General features: G+C 39.1%; 1 protein-coding gene across 1 annotated transcript in view; it reads right to left on the bottom strand.

Moving 5' to 3' along the window:
* STK32B (serine/threonine kinase 32B) overlaps nt 1-21,837 on the bottom strand; it is a 151,553-nt gene that overhangs the window by 64,661 nt on the left and 65,055 nt on the right. The window contains exon 4 of the mRNA XM_018567822.1: nt 16,948-17,121. Coding sequence (XP_018423324.1) covers nt 16,948-17,121 — 174 coding nt within the window. The remainder of the gene's footprint in view (nt 1-16,947; nt 17,122-21,837) is intronic.

Raw genomic sequence — 21,837 nt, 5'->3', positions numbered from 1 at the left:
CTCACTGCTGTTCGGGATCTTTAAGAATAGCCCGAACAGCAGTGAGAAGCCTGCCGTAGGTTCGGCTCAGCCGATCCAGATGTTGGATCGGCTGAGTCGAACTCCTTCTGCACTTCGGGTCAGCCGAACATGCTGAGTATGTTCGGCTGATCCGAATCCACACGAAGCAAGCCGATGTACGGCTGATTTCAGCCGATATACGACTGAAATCAGCCATACCAGCCTGAAGTGAATAGCCGAAATACAAATTCATCATTTCACAAAAGCTAACATATTGAGTATAATAATTTCCTTCATTACATTATTTATCAGTGTCTTGTTTTTTCATGTCATCCAAAGGTTTATGTATTTGCTAAATTGACTGCATGCTGTGATTTTATTGGTGTCTTTTGTATTTAAAAGTAAATTAACAAAAATGATCATAGGGGTTCTTGCTCTCACCAACAGGGTTCATTTTCTAAAGGCAAATAGGCTGTTCACTTTGCAAGGACATTTTCCCTAAGTGAATGAGGTGAAGCTTTGCTGATTTCCATCATCCAATCATGTGCAAGCAAAAATACTGCTTTTTTAATTTTCCTTGCACATGATTGGGTATCCTTTGCAAAGTGAATTTTCACCACATTCGCTAAGCTAAGGGAAATACCCCTGCAATGTGAACAGTCTACTTGCCTTTAGTAAATCAACCCCAATATCATTACCTTTTGATTGACATTCCTATGTGGTGTCTTCTGGGGAGAGCAGAAAAAAAACAGTCTTTCCAGGTGGGGATAAAATAACGACTCATGAAGTAAAATAATGATTCATGAGAAATGGAAGCTGTTAACATTAAATATATTCAATGTTCGTTGAAAGTGAATCTAAAACCAACCACTAAAAGCATTAAAACGTAAAACCAAAACCCTTGTAAAATTTACTGCAATCTCAAAGTTGTTTAAATCTTTTGAAATCTCCAGCTTTCATCAAAATAATACCTAATGTTCCTGCCATGAAGGTCCCTGTTTAGACACTTCCTCTTATGGGGCAACAGCTGTTACCCAATTGCGCTTCTGTTATGTGCGTCCCCAGTGGGGATTACATTTGGCCATGCTGACACATTGCGTAGATGCCACGGAGTACAATAATGGACAGCGGAGATACTCCCATCCAAATTGTTAGTGTGGAACCACCTGATTTCCTCTTGTCCAGCCACGGGCCGAGCAAGAGAAAATTAAGCCTTTAAGTTTTAAATATAAATGCATCAATTAGTTACATAAATATCTGGCCCGATTTATTTTTCTTTATTTACTTGTAGTTCTTGTTAATGGCATCAAAGGAATTTATTCTATATTCTATATATAAACACAGAATCTAGCTAGATTTTTTCCTTGATATCAGCTAAAAGATATTATTTTAACTTGTAAATTGTACTTTAAGTGCTCTGGCTATGTGTGAAAGTATTAGTAAAGCCTTCAAGAGATCAACTGTTCTGTTGCTCTTTGAAAGACTTCCTTAGATCAATAAAAGTTAAAAAAAGATATAATCTTGGATTTCCTTTTATCAAATTGGGTCAAAATGTTCTATTAAATAATCAGGCATTAAACAAATTAATTTTTAATATGCAAAAAGAGATTAAGGTTTATTTTTAGTACAAATTTCTGAAAGTAATTTAAGTATAATATCGTAACATGTTGCTCCCAGTAGTGCAGACAAGGCAGCTAATGAGATTTAACAAATGAGCATTAAATGGATTTTCTCCTCTGAATGACAATTTTACCTCTGCCTTCTTTTTATCTGTGTAGTAATGCGGAGGGATTGTGCCTATATACCTTATAACTAAAGCTGGCCATAGATTGCTTAATTCTCATGGGCTGAATGAGAGAGAGTAATTGACTCCCCCATATACAGTATGCTAAACAGCATGAATAGAGGAATGTCCATTGCTAGCTATTGCATCTGGACAGCCACTGCACCCACGGAATACACAAACAGTGACTGCATCTAATAGGATTTACTGATGTTGAGTTTTCTCTTGTAGATATAACTTTCTCACAATAAACGTGTATTCCTAATTTCAGAGTCTCATGTACATTATTTTGGTGCATGAGTAATGCAGTACAGTGTAAACTTGGGTCAATATAGATCTTTATTTTATTTTCCTTTATTTATGTAAACAGGTTTAATTGGGAAACAAGAATGGAGTTCAGTAAAGTAATGATAGGTGATGCAGAGACAGAGGAAAGAAAAAAAGTGAGGGAAATAAAAAAAGGAAAGAAAACCAGGCAGGAAATGGGAATAGTGGGATGGTTGGTCATGGGAGCGAGCTGTGGGGGAGGTTACACTCATCTGAAAATGGCAATGGAGTCTAATACTGTACTCTGACTTGAATTGTAAGTCATGCCAATTAGTCAGGCCTTTTATTAATTTTACCTCATGGACTATGGAGACCCACTGACCTATGTAGATTGGGACAGGCTCCTAAATATACTTGGTATGCAGGCTCTTGGTGCATTTAGCAGGTGAATGAGAAGAGAAATGCCATTCTTCCTGAAGAGTGGGTTGAGGTGGAGTAGGTAATTTAAAGGATTATTGCCCAAAGAAATCCCTGTACGTTTGTCGGTCAGTGCCTTTATTTTTCCCAAAGGGTATGAAGTAGGGGGGCATGAACAGAAAATGTAAAACCTTGTACCTCTTGCTTGATTGACAAATTACACTGTCTAACTATTTGGGTTTTATGTGCAAAACTTTTGCAAAATATGTGGAAGCCACACTGCGACGTCAAGGCCCCTTTGTTGCACCCAATTCCTCCTTTGCTATATATGCTCCATGATGAAGGGTCTCATAGATTAGAGTCAGGACCAGACTACACAGAGGGGCCTTAACGAGGCAGTGCAGCTTCCACATATCGGCAGTGATTTCAGTCAAGAGTGTAGATTTGTTCAAGAAACTTTTGGACAATTTCTTGAGGGACCGTAATATCCAGGGATACCAGTATCCCTAAGAATGAGATGATGCGTGGACCTATATGGGTTGGACTTGATGGACGTATGTCTTTATTCAACCCCAAATACTATGTAACTATGTAACCCTAATAGTTACACAGTGTAATTTGTTTTATTCATTTTTTATTTTTTTACAGGCTGGCTGGTAAGTGTTCTGGGAAATTTCTGCTATAGTTCATTTAAACTCACATTGTAAGAGTCTTCTGGAATCTGCTGGTTGCCTCCCATCATGTATTTAAAATACATACAGATTGAATCTTTTCTGTTGTAAAGTTGTTGTCTTAAGTAAAGGAGTATACAGCAACAATATCCCCAGCCTTTATCCAAGATTCATCCATAATACAAATAGACAGTTCCCCCATAATCAATAATCATTTCATGTGTAAAACATGCTTCTCCTGGGTAGTCAAGGTGTAATCCTCATGCTATAGTTCCAATATCTATCCTTGCCTTGTCAACAGGAATCAACAGCTCTAAGGGCTTGTTTGCACTATCCTCACTTCCATGTACTATGCAATCCACGTCTTTTCTCCATGGCTTTTCACCACTATCATAATGACTGCAACGCATTGAGAAAAAGTCTGACAGTCCCCATTTTTAGGCTTTGTCCCATGTGTTACCCCAACTGAAAAGGATGCTGTAGTGCAACGTATGTCATTATGTATGACAGTGCCTGTCATGGCTATGTGCCTTACAAAGTGAAAAAGCCCTAAACAGACTGACAAACCCAAGGTGCTTCAGAGACTTTCATGCAGTACAGCACATGCTGTCAGAGCCTAACATTATATGGTGTCAGGATATATTCATCTCATAAAATGGTAATTTTAAGTAACTGTCGCTGGGTTAAAAAAAGTAGCAAAACACTACCTGCAAATAAGGCTTTATACTCTCCTCTCCTGCTGCCCACTACTTTGGTTTTCCTTCTTATCAAGAGCTACAGCCCCCTAAATAAAGTTCACATTTGACACTTCTGGATGTGTCAGATGCCTGCATTCCAATCAGATCTCTGTGGTTCCTTCCACTAACCCCTACATCACTGCTGTGTCCTGTAGTGGTGTAGGGGCTGGCAGAAGCAACCACAGTGTACAGCAAGGGAACAGGTATGCAATACACCTGGAAGAGTGTGAGATGGAAATAAGCCATTGCCCATCAAAAGTGCGACAGGGCAGGTGAATATTAACCAGCTTCTTTTGTAGGTGATATTTTGCTACATTTCCTTTTTGTGGAATATTGTTCTGTGAGATGAGTAATGATGGATTGTGAGGACTTGCTCCACAGGAGACCTCATACCAGCACAGATACTTAAATAAAGAAGCTACGATACAATCTACGGGATTTTCTGGTTACTCAGCTGGAGTATTTTTATCTTTTTTTTTTAAAGAACCATTTTTCATAATCACCTTATTCTTTCACAGAGGCAATCTGCAGACTGTACTCAATCCTGAACAGTGTTCATCCTCTGAATAACCCGACAATGTCTATACATCTTTCTGCTGAAAATGAGAGTCCCCATTCAAGTGGTGTCAAGGTTATTTATTTCACTGCTAAGCTTCCTGCAGTAATAGTATTAGTTCATCCTACTGTGAATACTGGAACTAGCTCACAAATCTTTAGGTCAATAACGTGGAACTTAGGAAGCTCTAAATGGCGGTTTCTAGAGAGGCATAGAGTGACCTACATTCATTTACTGTATTAGTGGATTCTACTTGTCATACTGGAGGCCAGCTATACTTTTCTAGCAAACCTGACTACTGTAGGTTTATGTGGACAAAACTCCCATTGGCATTGTACAGAAACATGCATAGCCTTGGCACCATCTGTTATTGGACCAATGGCCTTGTCAGGCTCTGATTGAATAAAAAAAAAGAATGGTCAAAATGATTTTGTCAAAATTGATTAAGGGACAACATTTAGCATTTAGCACTGTGATCCTAGTAAAATCAACTAAAATTAACTAAAACTTGCCCACAAGGTTCCATTTGTGGACCTCTTGTGGTTGATTTAAGGCAAATAGGCTGTTTACTTTGCAAAAGAATTTGCACAATACACAGATAGTTTCCCCTCAGCTTACTGAATGAGGTGAAGCTCTGCTGACTTCCATCATCCAATCATGTGAAAGCAAAAATACAGTTTTTTTAGTTTCCTTGCATATGTTTGAATATTCTTGGCAAAGGGAAATTTCACCTTATTCACTAAGCCAAAGGGAAACGTCCCCTGCAAAGTGCAAATGCCTTTGCAAAGTGAACGGTCTCTTTATCTTTAGTAAATTAACCTCCTTTCCTCAAATACGATTTCTCAAAAATCGAGTTTTAATCTTGCACAGTGAATACAGCCTCTTTAGGGGTATGAAGCATGAGCTGGTGGTGTAGGAGGAGCTGCTAAAAGAGCACAAAGCTGATGTTTGGGAAGGGAGTGGGAGCTGATAGTGGAGGGATGTGGAAAAGAAGACCAGATGGTCGAAAGGTTTGGGAGATAATATAGGTTATGGATGATGGCAACTGATGGGGCTTATTTGTAGAATAGGGGGTTCTGTGAGGTAATAGTGGAGCAATAGGGGAAGGGTACATGGGGGGATGTCATTTTGGGAGACTGAGGACTGTGGGGCATGTATGATTGGGGGAGGAGTGAATGTAAAGTGCATATAGTTTGTGATTTAGTGAGAACTTGCAGAGGGAAGGGGGTATGAGATGTACAGAACAGGAGTCCGAAGCGCAATCAACCCTCTGTGCTACCAAGTAGCAAGCACAGACTACTGTATGAGGGAATTAAAAAAGAATGGCTGCCCCCATATATCTATGTGAGAAAAATTTATAAATCTAAACATTGTTAAAAAACAACTCCGGACAGAAAAAAAATTAGCTCTTGCAGTGGGACTACCCTCACACTACAAGTGTTAAAATAAAAAAGATATACTCACCTGATCCCCTGTCCCATTTGGCTTCTTGACTGGTCAACATAGGATCTCTCCTCCTCCACTCCGACAGTATAAGGTCCCGTTATTCAAATAGAATATGGTGTATTCCCCCCTCACGTCTAGTGAGGATACCAAGGGACATTCCAGGAGGAATAGAGGAAGAAAGAGTAGGAATAGAGGGGAAGGGGGGAGAGGTGAGTGGTGTCTGCCACAGGTTTGAGGCTCAGGTGAGTATATCTTCTTTATTTGGTCCCCTAGAGGAAAAACGAGCAGTTAACCCTTGCAGTGCAGGGGCAGCCTCACTGCAAAGGTTCATTTCTATTCTGCAAAGAGTTCTTCTTTAAGAAATCAGAAACTTGCACTGACGGATTATTTATATCAGACTAAAACATTTACATACACATCTAAAGAATTTTAAAAGACTCTGAGGGAGATTTATCAAAACTAGAGCAGACAAACTCTGGATCAGTTGTGCATGGCAACCAATCAGCTTCTCTCTTTCATTTTCAAATCTTAATTGAAAAGAGAAGCTGATTGATTACTATGGGCAACTGCTCCAGATTCTGTCTGCTCCAGTTTTGATAAATTCCCCCCTTCTGTGTTTCTTGTAAAGTTCTACTTCAATATCCAACTTTGAGTTTTGGTCTAGATAACTCAGTCAGTGATCACCTAACTATTATACTCTGTCTTTGTGTTTCTGGGATAGAGCTTGATTTGCTGTATGGAGCTGGTCAGGCAATGTTCAGTGCGTAAATTATATCTGAAACAATCTTGAGGCAACTGAAAGTCGTTTCCCTGTGTTTAGCCCTTATCTTTCTGCCTGTGATTGTTTTTTCAGCTCTCCGAGCAGTTCAAGACAGCCAGAATAACCTTGTGCTGCTGCTGGTAAATGGTTTATTTCAGCACAAGTGAAAGAAAAAGTAGAACAAAAATCACCAAACTTCCACCAAGATGGTAAAAAGAAACCTGAAGGTTAAATCCGTCAATTTTCCAAATACAAAAAACAAACAAACAGTAGAATTGGGAATTCACAGAAGCATGGATGTACTCTCTAGCAATCAACAATTCTCTTTTGTATTCACCCTGCTTCACATCTTATGAAAACCCAGTAGGTCTCTAGGTGAGGCTTATCCCTGCTGCAATAGTGGAAACAATAGGGAATCAGGCAAAAACTTTAATCAGGAAAATCTTCTGTGGTTTAAAAACAGGTCTGCAATCCTTTTTCTGATTGCTAGCTAGTGCTTTACACTCTTTCATTACCAATAAAGAGATGGCTTTCACTCAGATAAAGTACTACGCTTCCTGTAGTCTGTCAATTGGACCAACCAATTGGACTTATTGTTGGAACTTCTTGCACAGTCTCACAGAGAAACACAAGCACACAGTCTGATATGCATGCTGCACATGGCTTGAAAACAGGAAAAAAGCCACAGCTTTATTTTCTATTCAATACAACAGAGTATACCATAGATATATAACGGAACTAATAAACACTCCCATCTAGTGACCAAAATTGTATACTGCAGAAGTTGTTGCTATAAACACAGTAATGTGTATTCTAACACTTATCAATAACAAAAACAGCAAAAGCAAACTTTTATCAAAAAGGCCAAATCTTTTTATTATTATAAAGCAGCCCTTCAGCTCTAGTTAGGTGACTGTATCAAGACTAAGGGGTGTATTTAGAAAAAAAAATGCAGAGCCTTTAGTTCTGTGTCAATGGAGGCAAAAGGAAATGTTATTAGCATATTTTTTTTTCCAAGTTGAATGTAATATCAGGTAAATACCGCATTATGGCCACTAGATAGAGCTGAGGAGCATAGGAAAGAAGCATTTATTTCCTATGCTCCTCAGGTCCACCTAATGGCCATAATGAGGTACTGTAGAAATGTTATGTAGCCACCTTACCCTAAGAAGGGTGACACTTTTACATTCAACCTGATAAGAAATATACTAAGAATTTTTGTTTTTGCCTCCATCCATATGAACATTGATGGAGTTGTGCTAATTTACCCTTTCTGTTGAATGCAGGAGAAAGCATTTGTTCAAACTCCCATCCCCTAGCAATCACTCTGACTCACTGTAACGATGTATCTTTTTTAGCATGTTAGTAGTAGGTTTGATTATCTTTGTGAGACCTCATGTATACATACAGCTAAAATATTATATTTGCACATTACATAGCTGAATTTACATAACATGAAAAAAATATATGTGATGGTAGATCCATTTAAATGAAGTGAAATATTTTTGCTGCCATATTTGGGAGAATACAGTCTCTTGAACTGGGATTTTGTTTTATGTGTTAATTAACAAACTTGTGCATGCATACATTTTTGCCTCTTTATATGCACTGTATGGTGGGCCAAGTTTTCAGCTGGGAAAAGTGATTTTGTTAGGCACACACTCCCATATTGAATCAGTTCAGAGTACAACGGTAGTTTCAGCACCCATCTGAAAACATCGAGATAGGATTGAAGAGAATAAAAATGTAGGTGGTGAGAAAAAGGTAAGGAAAAGAGAGATATCGATTCTTAAAACAGCTGCAAAGTATCAGCTTGCCAATCAATCCTAGATTAAGAGAAATGCACTAAAGACCTTCAGGGTCACATCACACTTCTGTGTAGTGGTGTGCTAATGTAACCTGCATTTGTATGTTCAAAATGAATGGCACTCCATACACTAAGGCAATGCAGCTGTAACATGCATTGGAAAAAATGCTGCATGTACTTTTTTGTCTGTTTTTGTGCATTGGCAATCCATTCAAAATTGATGGACTCCCTTAAAGTATAATTAAACAGTCATATTTTTGCATATATCTACTGCTAGCAATATATAATAACCTGTGTCTCCACCACTCGCTCCCGTCTGAAGATCTGGAGCGGCCTAGGAGGATGATGGGGTGAGGAGAAGAGGAGAAACTCAGTGGAGCTGAATGCACGCAGCCATGAGCGTGCATGTCGGACAGACACCGTGGGACCCGAGGAGTCTGCGCTGGATAATAACCTGTGTCTCCACCGCTCGCTCCCGTCTGAAGATCTGGAGCGGCCTAGCAGGATTAACACTCAAAAGACATTATGGTAACAGAAAACAAAATTTACAAATTATGCCCACTATCCCAGCACTTCCCAACACATCCATTAGTACCATACACAGGGATGACACAGACCAAGACACATGGGAGATTCTTTGCGATCTAGCCGACCCTCATTCCTCTTATGATTTCACATTGGATACGCTGGTAGAGGCTGATATTATCCACACTTCCTTCAAACCAAAATCCACTTTTTACACGTTATAGTCCAAAGGTTCGTTCATAGATACCTTCTACCATGTTACCTACTCAGATCTTCTTTCAATGTGCAAAAACACTCAACATCACCACAACCTCAGTCCTACCGAATCCAGAGCTCTAAAAGAACTCACTTCCAACCATGACCTGATCATCAAACAGGCAGATAAAGGAGGCGGGATTGTGGTCCAAAATCGCCAAGATTACCTAGCTGAAGCCCATAGGCTCCTAGGTGACCAGTCCACATATATCAATCCATTGGGGTGGGAAATACATTTTCAAGCACCGACAAGCTTTACTGAGCGCTCATTTTTAATTCCATTTCCAAGTTTTAATCAATACCCTCTTTACCAACAAAATTGTAACGGTTTTTAGAAAGAACTCCTAAATGTTTGGTTCTCCTTTTTATAGTACCACAGTCACCAAACTCAGCTCCTTTTAATTTGCCCCTTCATGTATAGTGTGCTCCCAAATACATGCTCTTCTCCATTTTTAATTTTTTTAATTTTTTAATTACAAATAATAAACATCAGCCCTTCTTGTATGTAGCCATCACTAACCCATATAGATTTAGTACATTGTTCAATCACCATTAATCCTCCGGACCAACGGCCCGATCACCCGAGCTGTCACGTTCAATGAAGCATACTTTTTTTAAATGATCTTTTTAATACAACTTTTAATGTCGTTTGAAATGAACCATTTATGGTTTTGATGTCCGTTCTTTGTTTTTAGAGTAATGAAGGCATTATTTTTGTTTCTTAAACTGCTCTCCCATGTTCTCCCAAACTGTTTAATCTGTTCAGCTTGATTTGAACGCATACAGAACTCCCAAATACATGCCCCGGCTGAACAGCCCCGTCCTTAGCTTCTAATCGCAGGTTGCCGCGTACTGCCTTTAGGCTCCACCAAGCTGTCACATTTAAACCGGCAGATTTCCGCCACCGCAACACAGTTCTTACCGAGCTTGAAAAAGAGGTACCGCCTCGAAGCGTGTTGCTCCCGTTATCCTTCACCCCACGACCATCACTGACTTGACTACTGACCGCCCTGCCGGTCCCCCTCCACTGCCGTTATCACGGCTTGTGCTTTTCTCGCTCCATCTCGGGCCAACATAGACTGAGTACCGGTACCGCCATCCACAGCTGCAGTCACAGCAGCTCAGATAGACGCCACGCCGCCCAGTCCCCTTCACACCGCCGGGATCCCACACTACGGGGACACGGACGAAGTCTCCCCTGTCTGCCATCTCTCCCCTTGTTCATCATCCACACCTCTCCCCCGTGGATGAGCATCTTCGGACGGCAGTCCAGCTTGAGTTGGGCATATACCCTGGGCATCCTGATCCTCCTTACAGACTGCTACCCATCCGGTCCCTGGACTCACATGTAAGTGCAAAATCCTTTATTGCAATGTTCTGCCCAGCTAGTTAGCTCCAAAATTGCCGTCCTTTTGTGTGTTTTCTTGATTTTTACATTTACAGGCACTCCTCCTGTCTCACAGGGCTGCATGCTAGTCAGTTACCCCTATACGATTCTGTAAGATCCATCCAAGAGCGCTGTTTGTGCTGTTTGTGTTGATGGGGTGAGGAGAAGAGGAGAAACTCAGTGGAGCTGAATGCACGCAGCCATGAGCATGCATGTCGGACAGACACCTTGGGACCCTAGGGACTGCGCTGGATCAAAGACTGGCACCAGCGCTGGAGGGACTCCTGAATACAAGAGGAAGGAAGAAACTGATTGGCTCAAGAGGTATCATTTAAGGTAAGTCCTTAAAGCAGCATGGCGGGGAGGAAAATAATTGTGACTTTATTGTCACTTTTATGCCACGCACAAAATTGTAAATGGGTTCTAACTATTCATGGTTTTGGTGGTGGTTGGGGAAATACACCAAGCCAAAAAATGTCAAGCAGCGCACTACAAACAGAACCAGTGTATGTGGAGTTAAAATAAAAAATCCGCTTGAGGCATGCTGCTCTGTACATGCAGGAAGAGATGCCTGCTGGAAACTGGAAGAAACAGATCAGTAAAGACCAAGCATAACACCTAGCATATTACCCAGGGATAATAATACAATAATAAAAATAAGAGATATGCACTCACAAACTTAGGAAGGAACACATGAAAAGAAAACAATGGAAGCAGGACCACACCGCAAGCAACAAGTAGGGAAATAGATGGCTAACTGCAGGGTTGAAAACAAGAGGATAGGCAAGGAACACCAAGTGCCTGGCCCTCTTTTGGTTAAGATTTATCCTTCATGTAGTCCATTGAAAAAAGTATGAAGAGGGATAAATGGGCTCCAAATAAAATCCAGGTGAAAATTATAGCCTTCTCAATTTGTACACACAGTTGGTCTCACACCCATCGGCTGCAATGGTTTTCTCCCTGTCTCCTTCCTCTTGGTCCTATAATCAACTTAGTGGAGTATTTCCCTGTTCATTCATAGGTATGTCTTCTAAGAATAATCTCAGTTAACCATGGTCACCCAACCGAAACCATCTGAGGATATTCCATTATTGTTATACACTGCCTGGCCCAAAAAATGTCACACACCCTAATAATGTGTTGGACCACCTTTAGTTTTGAGTACGGCAAGCATTCACCATGGCATCATTTCAATAAGCTTATGCAATGTCACAACATTTATTTACATCCAGAGTTGCATTAATTTTTCACCAAGATCTTGTGATGATGGGAGAGTCAGAACACTGTGTAAAGTCTTCTCCAGCACATCCCAAAGATTCTCAATGGGGTTAAGGTCTGAAATCTCATGCTCCCTAAACCACTCTTTCACAATTTGAGCCTGGTGAATCCTGGCATTGTCATCTTAGACTTAGAATATGCCCAGGGAAGAAAAAAAAACCATTGATGGATAAACCTTGTCATTCGGTATATTCAGGTAGGCAGCTGACATTATATTTTGGGGATATAACATTGCTGAACCTAGTAATTATCAAATGGAAGGCTCTTACCTATGTGCTTAACTAAATCCAGGTGGCGACTTTTTTTTGGCCAGGCAATGTAATTTACAGTTGGAAATACAGACAGTTGGCAAACTTTTTTTTCCTGCAGCAAAGTGCACTAAATATATTTAACTTAGGGGTGACTATTGGTAAGCATGCTTTTGGTCTCCCGCTATAAAAGATACATCAAGGATGAATTTTTTGAGCCTCTTAAAGACAAAGGTTAGCAAAGTTGCCTTTATTAGTAAAAATGAATGTCGAAATTTTGGACATAGCTGCGCTTCACTATGAAACCCCACGACTTTCCATTATACACATTGGGGAAGTTATATTTCATATTTATGAGCCCACAAAATGGAAGTAGACAAAGTATTTAAAATCTGAAGAACTTGCAATAATGTTTTTTTTGTGAATAGGATGGATGCCAAAACTTTTACAACAGATGACCCCCTGGACTTTTGGATTTCAAGCATTGACCACTGGTCAGAGCTTGCCCAGTATGCAATCAAACTACTGACCTGTCCTGCTTGCAGGGCATTCTGGTGCTCTGACACTGTCAAGGTGCCACATCTGAAGCTTCTGCAGCTGCTCCTCAGTTTTAAAATGTTAAATGTTTGCTGCAGGCTAAATTGTGCTTTTTGTCTCCTATTTTTGACCTATTCCAGTGATCCATCAAATAAAAATATTTGTCACCATTGTCACTCTGAAATAATGTATTCTAACTGTATTTTCTTGTGCTAAACCTGTCTGCTCTCTTCCCATTTAAATGTGGGCTAGTAAAAGTGCTTACATTCTATGCATGGAGTCAGTAAAATATTTTGCTGATTTGTTTGTCAAATAACAGACTTTATTGTTTTTATGGTTTTTAAAAAAATAAAAGCTGTCTGGTGTCTCTCCTGTTTAAATTGTGGCCAAGTATTTTTTTTTAAAATGTACTGTGTATGGAGTCAGTACAATATTTCGCTGTTCTTTTTCTTTGAAATAAATGTACTCTAAAGTTTATTTATCGTTTTAATTATAAGCTGACTGTTGTTCCTATTGCTCAAATTTCAGTCTACCAAAAATGCTTAAATACTGCCTATGGAGTTAATGAACGTTTTTGTGAATGAAAGTACATGTAGTTTTGCAGGTCTTTTATTTTTCAAAATGTGATTGTGGAAATAATGTCCATTCAGTCTTTACAATATTTTTTTGTTTCAGTCAACAGTCAAAAAGAATTTTTTTTTGTTTTTGTTCTCAAAAGCTGCACAAGTAAATTGTTTTACTAAATGAGGCTTCACAGAAATGTATTACAATTAGGCCTTTGCAGTGTGAACCATATGAAAAATATGAAAATTATATATGCTGTGTGTAGCATATTATGTCTATTGTTGTCAGAAAAATATAAATTTAAAATGTTTTGGTCCTCCAAATCTATTTGGGGATCTCGTTTATATAAAGATGCTGAAAAGAAATTGCAGATATACTATGTATACTGTCTGTAGCATATTAATTCTATTTAAGGGCTTGTTCACACCATAAACAGTGTGTTCCAGAGCGGTCAGCTGCTGGAACGCACTGTATCGCATGCCGGCCGGCTTCCTGCATTCAGGGATGGGAGGGGGTGTGGCAGTGCATTGAAGTCAATGGCACCACAGGCATGCCCACCGCCCGCAGTTTGATCACCCACACCAGAATGCGTGGCACATCAGTGCCTGCGTTCCGGTCCGGTGCGATCTACAAAAATCCTGTAAGCACAATTTTTTCAGATTGCACTGGACCGGAACTGATGTACCATGCATTCTGGTGTGGGTGATCACACTGCTAGCGGGCCATTGACTTCAATGCACCGCCGCGCCCCCTCCCGCCCCTTAACACGGGAAGCCGACCGAGATGCGATACAGTGCGTTCCAGCAGCTGACTGCTCTGGAACACACTGTCTATGGTGTGAACAAGCTCTTAGTCAAAAAAATATAAACTTTAATTTGTTTTTTTGACCTGCAAAGCTAAATGAGCATTGAAATAGAAGAAATGCTTTGCATGCTGTTCGTAGCATATTAGTTCTGTTTTAATCAAAAAATATAAACTTTAATATTTTTTTGCATTCCAAAGTTGAATGGGGATATGGTTTAACTAATGAGTGCTATCAGAAAGAAAGTCTATGCAGTGTGCACAATATTCCTGCATGCATTGTGTCATTTTTAAAATGTGGTCTACTCCAATTGCTTAAATTCTGTCTATATCGTGTCTGACATAATACCCTGTAATTTTTATTTAATGATAAAACCTTCCTTGTCTTTTCTACTTACATTGCAGCCAAGTAAAACTGCTTACGTTCAGCTAGTCTGTATACTATTTCTGGCTGATGTCTCTGAAATAATATACTCAAATTTTTCGGCTCACTTCACTTCGGGCCGGTTATTCACTCGCTGCCTACTTTGTGAATAACCCCCTAAATGATGCTGGTACTATTTCTATGCTTGAGGCACTCAAACACAGCTTCCGTGCTGGTGCTACCCCAACACTGCTGCTCCACACTGGCCCTATCCAAAAAATAAAAATAAAACGCAGAAAACACCCCACAAAAGCCCGTAGTGGGGAAACATCCTTTTATGCGCACTGGAGCAGGCTGAGTTTTAAAAAGATTGTTTGCTCGTATTTATTTTCTACCCTTCTGCTGCTGTGCTATGAGACACTGCCTGGGAAGCATGGGGCTACATCACAACTTAAATTATGGCCATTGTGGGGCACAGCCAACACTGGGGTCATAAATCTGCAACCATAACAAGCAAATGCACTATATGTAGAATATATATAAAAAAACTCATGATTTTCTTATTTTATTTAAATGACATGAAAAGAAATCGACATATGAAAACTGAATAAAATCACATAGGTGAGTGAACATTCCATCATACTCTAATCCAGTTTAATTTTGAAGAGCCCTGTCACTTTCCACTATCTACTTTGTCCATTATATAAAATGTAAATGACACAAATAACACTATGATTTATCATGACTATCAGATTTATTTTAAAGAAGAATGGTCACACCTTTTTATATAAAAACAGCTTACATCCTTACTCAGTGAAGAGGTCTTATTCTCAAGTCCTAGACCATAAGTGTAATCACATAAGGCAACCATTCAGAATCCATCCTTTGCATAGAACTATGAATAGGTTGCTGTTTTATTGCTCTCAACAATAAGAAGAGTCCTCAATTTTTCTGCAGGCTCAGCACTCAGTGAATGGGAAGCACTCGGTATAGAGGCTTCCCATCCATTCACAAACTGCTGATAGTAAGATATTTACTATCAAGCAGATTCGCAATTTTTACTAATATGATTCTTAAAGGATCTTATAGGGTCAACAACATACCCCTAACAATCAGAAGCGCAAGGACTCATCTAAATCTTCAATCCCTCAGAATTTCTCTGCTGCTTTTTGTCTGATGCACAGTTAAGGACAAAAGCTTGAAACCAATGTTTTCAGATATTAAACAATATGCATTAAAAAATTGGGTTTTTACTGATGCCATTTACCACAGTATAACGTACACAATGTATGTAAAATCCAATTTTTATTCAAACGTGATAAAAGTCAGTAAAATCATATAATAAATTGCTGGAACAGAATAACAGAGATATAAACTCAACAGTTGGCTGCTTCTCTTTTCACTGTCCAGTCCCAGGCAGGTGGGAGAACAAGACTTGTAAGTGTTACTAAATTGCAGCAAAGAAAAATTAGTTCTCCTGCCAATCAAAACAGTGCTGTGCTTTGTGGCAGAGGTGTGTGAACCTCAGGACTGATCGGAAAGAAATACAAATCCTTTGGCAGGTAAAGCAGCTCCCTTATAGGTATTTTATCTGTGTATTTAGCTGTTTGCCTGATGTTCTGCTTTAGATGTTAAGGTTTGTATGTAACAAAGTTGCAAACTAGAGGTAAAATCTACGGTCACAGACTAGAGAGGTAAAATTGGGGACTGGGAGTTGTACAATCAAATTCCACTGTGCTGAAATTAAATAACTGTTTGTGCTGCTTTTGCCAATTCTGCTTCTAGTTCTGGTTACAAAATGGAAGAGAATGTGCAGATTCAGCTACGAAAGGAAGGTGCTTTTCAGAATGATTTAATAAATAGCAATATATCACCATAAAACAACAGTTCAGATATTCCTTCCTGGCACAGGTGGCCAATTGGTAGCATGTTAATGTCCTCTCCCTCTTGTGTCTCCAAAAGGATTGGTCACCAATGGTTGGGGTTGAAAGGTTCATTTACTCTTTCTTACTTGGAAAAGCAGTAGATGATGATTGCTTGATGTAGCTTTGAGGCAGTGAAAAGAGGATGCTTTTCAGTCCTGTAGCACAGCCTACAGGACTGAAAAGCATCCTCTTTTCGCATCTGAATCTGCACATTCTCTTCCATTTTGTAACAAGAACTAGAAGCAGAATTGGCAAAAGCAGCACAAACATTTATTTCATTTCAGCACAGTGGAATTTGCTACACCCTCTCTTAAACACACCTTAAACCACATGGTCCAACCTCTAGTGCTTTTGTGGTGTGCACCTAGAGACCTTTGGTCAGGAACTCCATCCCCAGTAAGTACAAAAACAGCTCAACAATAAGCTATATACCAGAATACATTGCTCATGCTTGGGAAACCTGTCAATCCCCAAAACCTCCTTAGATTTACCAGAATTAAAGTTAAAAAAAGAATACGCAGATAAATGTAGATATACTTCATACAACATATGTATTACTAAACTATATACATTTTACTGAGATATTCTTCAAAAAAGTTTATGAAGATCATTATCTTACCTGTGAATGATGTGATGTTTTTGTAAATAATCCAGAGCCAGTGAAAGTTCACAGATATAAAGTTTAACGGCCTCTTCACTAAAATGCACATTCTGCTGCAAGTGATAGCGTAGATCTCCCCCCAACAGCAGGTCTACCACCATAAACATGTCTTCTTCATCCTGGAAGGAGTACCTGAAAGATAAGATTAGAGAGATAAGATTTTGAGTGATTTGAAGCATTGTTTCTAAAATGTGAAGAGGACTACGGCAATCAGAACTACACTATTTAAAATTGTCCTGGTAATGTCCACGTGCATCTCACACTGAAAGAAAGGAGGTTTGTTACCTGAATTCAATAAAGAATTTATGAATGTCATTTGAGTAAGGCCTTTTAAAACACAGATGACAATTGAACAATCGGGCAAGGGCAATGTAAGTTTTATAACAGCTAAAACTCTGACCACCTAAAAATACTAAATAATATTAATATTTCTATAACACTCTTCTCACTGGATACTTGGCTTCTCAGTTAAGATACCATTGTTTCTATACTTACTAAGTTCCCCATATGTTATTTTGCACTAGATGATAGATGGCACAGAATTTATTTTCCTGCACCATTTCCATGGAAAACTCAGGTTGGTGACAGTAGAAACTCAACTGAAAAGCATAGCATACCCATACCAAGGATATATTTCCCAGATGGAGTCCAGGACTGCAGTAGAGTCTCAGTAGTTGACTGAACCTTGCCATACTCTATTGCATACTGAGTAATCTATTTTGGATGGAGGCTCCTCTTTAGTATACTGTATATTATTCTATAATTATTTTACATGCTTTTAGTTTTACTCTAGATACATAATTCAACATTAAATCATCACTTTTGTATTGCAGTGATCCCAAGGGGTGGTTCCTGAGACACAATTATTTAGACTAGGGGTGTTTCTAGGTTCCTAGAAGACCTGGGACACCCCTGGGCACCAAGACTAAAATGCTAACGGGTTTGTAGTATACCATGCTAAAAAGTGGGTGAAGTTATTTCTCATTTCATTTGACTTAACTGAACTGAACATGAAAATCTATGTATACAATTGTTTAAAGAAAGAATAAATAGGTATAAAAAGGTTGATAAATGAAATGATGTTCCAAAAGAATGATGTATGTATAGTCTCATATAGTCAATAGTCTTGTTTTATTAAGTGAAAAAGAAATATGCATTGCGAGGTTCAGGTATATACAGATACTAAGTACTTAATCAAAGATACCAGGTTCTATAATTATCAACCTAACATTATTCTAAAGAATCATAAGTGTGAAATGCAGTTACTAGTGGCGGTACAAATGGATGACCAAAATGAAAGGATCATACTTGGGATGATGGCAAAGGACACCTGGGGCACTCAATAAAAGACCTGGGGAACATGCCCTGGGTGCCTGAATTTAGCAATGCCCCTAATTTAGACAGTAATAACATACCATGGGCAATAGTTGATCAGTTGGTTAACAGTAAGGCTGTTGCTATGAGTAATAAAATACTTAAAAAGAGACTTTAGGCAATCTGTTATCAGTGAATAAGTCAATTGGCTCACTAGATTCTTCAACCTAATGTGTTTCTTTTGTGTATGGGATTGAAGTAATCATGTCCATTTGCTTCCTTTCCATCAGAAAGATATTTTTTGCATTGCTCTCTATTCTTTATGGGATGAGTTAAAGGAGAACTATGGGGTCAGTGTTTTTCCCCATAGTTCTCCTTAGGGTAACGGGAGGACACAAACTAGCGTCCTCCCGTTACCCTAAGCTCAGTATACCGCGAGCTACAGCTCGCGGTATACTGAGACGCTGCAGCCGAAATGGATCCCGACGTAGATGACGGGATCCGCCCAGCTGCGTGAGTGACAGCTGGCTCTGCCTATCTAGAGGCAGAGCCAGCTGTACCCGCCCCGTCCGTTCCGCCAGTCAGCGCTGGCAGATCGGAACGGGGATAGGGGAATCCAGCCCCTCCCCCTGTCACGGCAGAGAGCCGTGACAGGATCGAGAGGTGAGCGAACCTGGTATGTGTTCGCTCACCTCCCGATCTACTGAGCCGACCTGTGACAGTCTCATTGTCACAGGTCGGCTAGAACTATGAGGTGAGTGGAAATCACTCATCTCATAGTTCTCCTTTAATATGATCTAATTATGGGCCGCCTTTTCTCTTATGGAACTAGGCTTTCGCTTCTTTGTTATACTTGCTTTATGTATAAACTTAGAGGTAAACCATAAAGGTTTTGGGTCAGTTTTATCGTTATTGATTTTTTAAACTCATGTTTAAAACTTTTTTTTGCTATATGAATGCAATCTTTGTTTTGAAAAATAAACTTTTATTTAATAAACAAAACAATCTTAGAGCACTATGTGTTAGCATACAGGATAACACAGAAGTATGCATCTGTTTTAGGCATTCTGGCTTTTACTGAAACTTCATATGAGGTCATCCAATAAAGAATGAGTTGCCCAGACCAGTTACTGCTCTGACTTATTTGGGGCCTAAATGGCTTTTATTGGGCAAATGCAGTATGAAATGCTTCACATATCATTCAGGATCCAATAGAGGTACAGTTGACCTTCTTTAATTGCTTTTGCATTCCCAAAGACTTGTATGGGGAGATCAGCAGTTAGGAAGTGAAGAAAGGTCTGTCGACAATGTCCCTTGTGTATGAAATTTAGGTTGAGCTATTGGGGGTGATTTACTAACCTAAACACACACACACACCAGGTGTGTGTGATTTTCACACAGCAAAACGTATTTATCAACCAAAAAGTCTCTAAAAGCATATTTCCACTAATGCCATATATGGAAAAATCATGCACATGATGCATATATAATGCTGCTTCACAGTTTAGACAAAAATGGTTAGCTCATGCATTTACATTCCTTGCATTCATCAACGCAAGCAACACAACATAGAGCTAATTTACCCAACATCACCTTGGAATTCCTTCAGGGCTTTGCACAACACACCTGCTGGGTGTGTACACATTACAAAGGTGTTTAGATTCCACCCATAGATCATGCTGGGAGGGAACACACTGCAGAGGTGTATACACGTTCGTGGTGTGTTTATAAGGTTAGTAAATCAACCCCATTGAGTTCTGTAACAAAAGTTTTCTCTTTCAGCAGGAAATAAGAAAATATAAAAGCATAGGAAAAGGAGCCTAAAGCTCCATCTGGTGGTTCAAAAAGAGAATAAAAAATAACATACAATATTTTACATTTACCTTGCATTTTTTGGTGTATAAACAAATTAATAAAACGTGCAAAACCACTAACATTAATTTAAAAGAAACATGTGTCAAAAGAGAACTGCTTGACAGTTATGCAGATACTCTAACTAAAGCACTTACTGAGTTACTGCACTGTAACAGAGGAGGCTTGGGGAGAGATATACAGGGACGTTGCCTGCCAGCGCTGTGGACTGATCCAGACAACTTTAAAGGTGAGCGTTTTGCTAACTATCAGGTTCCTTCGGTGATTTTTATGCTTGGATGAGGCACCTTGAGTATGAGTAAGATGAGGAGTATGCATAATGGACGCCCCCTCTTTCTATGTAGTCATTACATCCATATGGTCATGAGTAATGTAATATGGAATATATTGCATACTGTGACCTATATAGCTATATGCAATCCTCACTAAGCAGGAATATGTATCTGACTTTTTACAGGTCTGAGTTCTGGACCTTGGAAACTAATTAGCTGCTGTTGCTGTATGTGTTTTTTTGGTCTTTTTTATTGTCATTACGTCCTTCCTTCATGTCTATGGCCACATGAACAGGTAAGCTTAAAGAGTTCTATATTATGTAAAAAAATATGTTCTTTGGGGTACATTTATGATCTTATATGATATGTCGATGTATTGTTTGATTGTTATGCATTTATCTACATAGTGCATCCTTCCCTCTTGAGGAAGCCCCTACTTTGGGCGCGAAACGCATTGAGGAAGAGCGACTCCCTGAGATACTTGTGGCGTTGTTACCTACTTCTTTGTATGAATAGTTTTAACACTCTTGGAGAATCAGGTAATATCACCAGTCTCAAAGTTGTTTAAAGGGTAGTCAGTTCTGGATGCCAGCTAGTTTAAGGAAGGATATTCTTTTATGCCATTTATGTATATGTTTTTATCATGTATCAATGAAGGAACTTGCTTTTATGCACCTAGGTAGTAATCATTAGTGGGTTTTTTTCATACCTTTTAAAGCCCCCTCCTTTTCTTTTTGTTCATTTTTACCATATGGGGTGTGGTATCTATATAGCCTTTCGAGTAATTCCAGTGCGTTATATTAACATGCATGGAGTCAATGATGTCACAGTTAAGTCAGAACTCCTTATTTACATATTTTTTAGCTCAGTTACTTGGAAGGAATTGAAGCAGTACAATCAGTATGACAACCAGACAATTGATTTTCCAGAATGAGAAGTACAGTACTGTTTTCTTTTTTTAAAGAAAGCTCCCAATAAATGATTAAAGGCTGAATGTGCGGTTATCATTGGCATCATTTGAATTAAGAAAAAAAAAGAGTTCAAACTGGTTTAAATTTTCAATAAACTAAACTCCAAAATTCAGTCCACAGTAATCTTTAAGTATATGACACACTAAGATTAGCTTTCAACCCTTCTCTCTGTAATTGTATTTCTCTAAGCTTCTTACATGCTTTATGTCAAATGACATACATAAATGTAGACTTCTTAAGTAAAATTAAAGATGATTATGCGCTATTAATAGGTGACTTTTTTCTAATTTACAATGCAGAGGTATGGATCCAATTACATACAACATAGCTGAAAAGAGTATAGCGTAATGGGACAGGCAGCACAGCCCATGTGGTACTGGGAATGAATAGAGAAAATATATCCATTAATGAAGAACATG

The sequence above is a fragment of the Nanorana parkeri genome, unplaced genomic scaffold (genome assembly GCF_000935625.1).
Source record: "Nanorana parkeri isolate BGI_ZX_2015 unplaced genomic scaffold, ASM93562v1 scaffold1099, whole genome shotgun sequence".
In the NCBI taxonomy this organism is placed as follows: domain Eukaryota; kingdom Metazoa; phylum Chordata; class Amphibia; order Anura; family Dicroglossidae; genus Nanorana; species Nanorana parkeri.
Note: the sequence above shows the minus strand (reverse complement) of the source record. Positions and strands in the feature narration are given on the sequence as shown.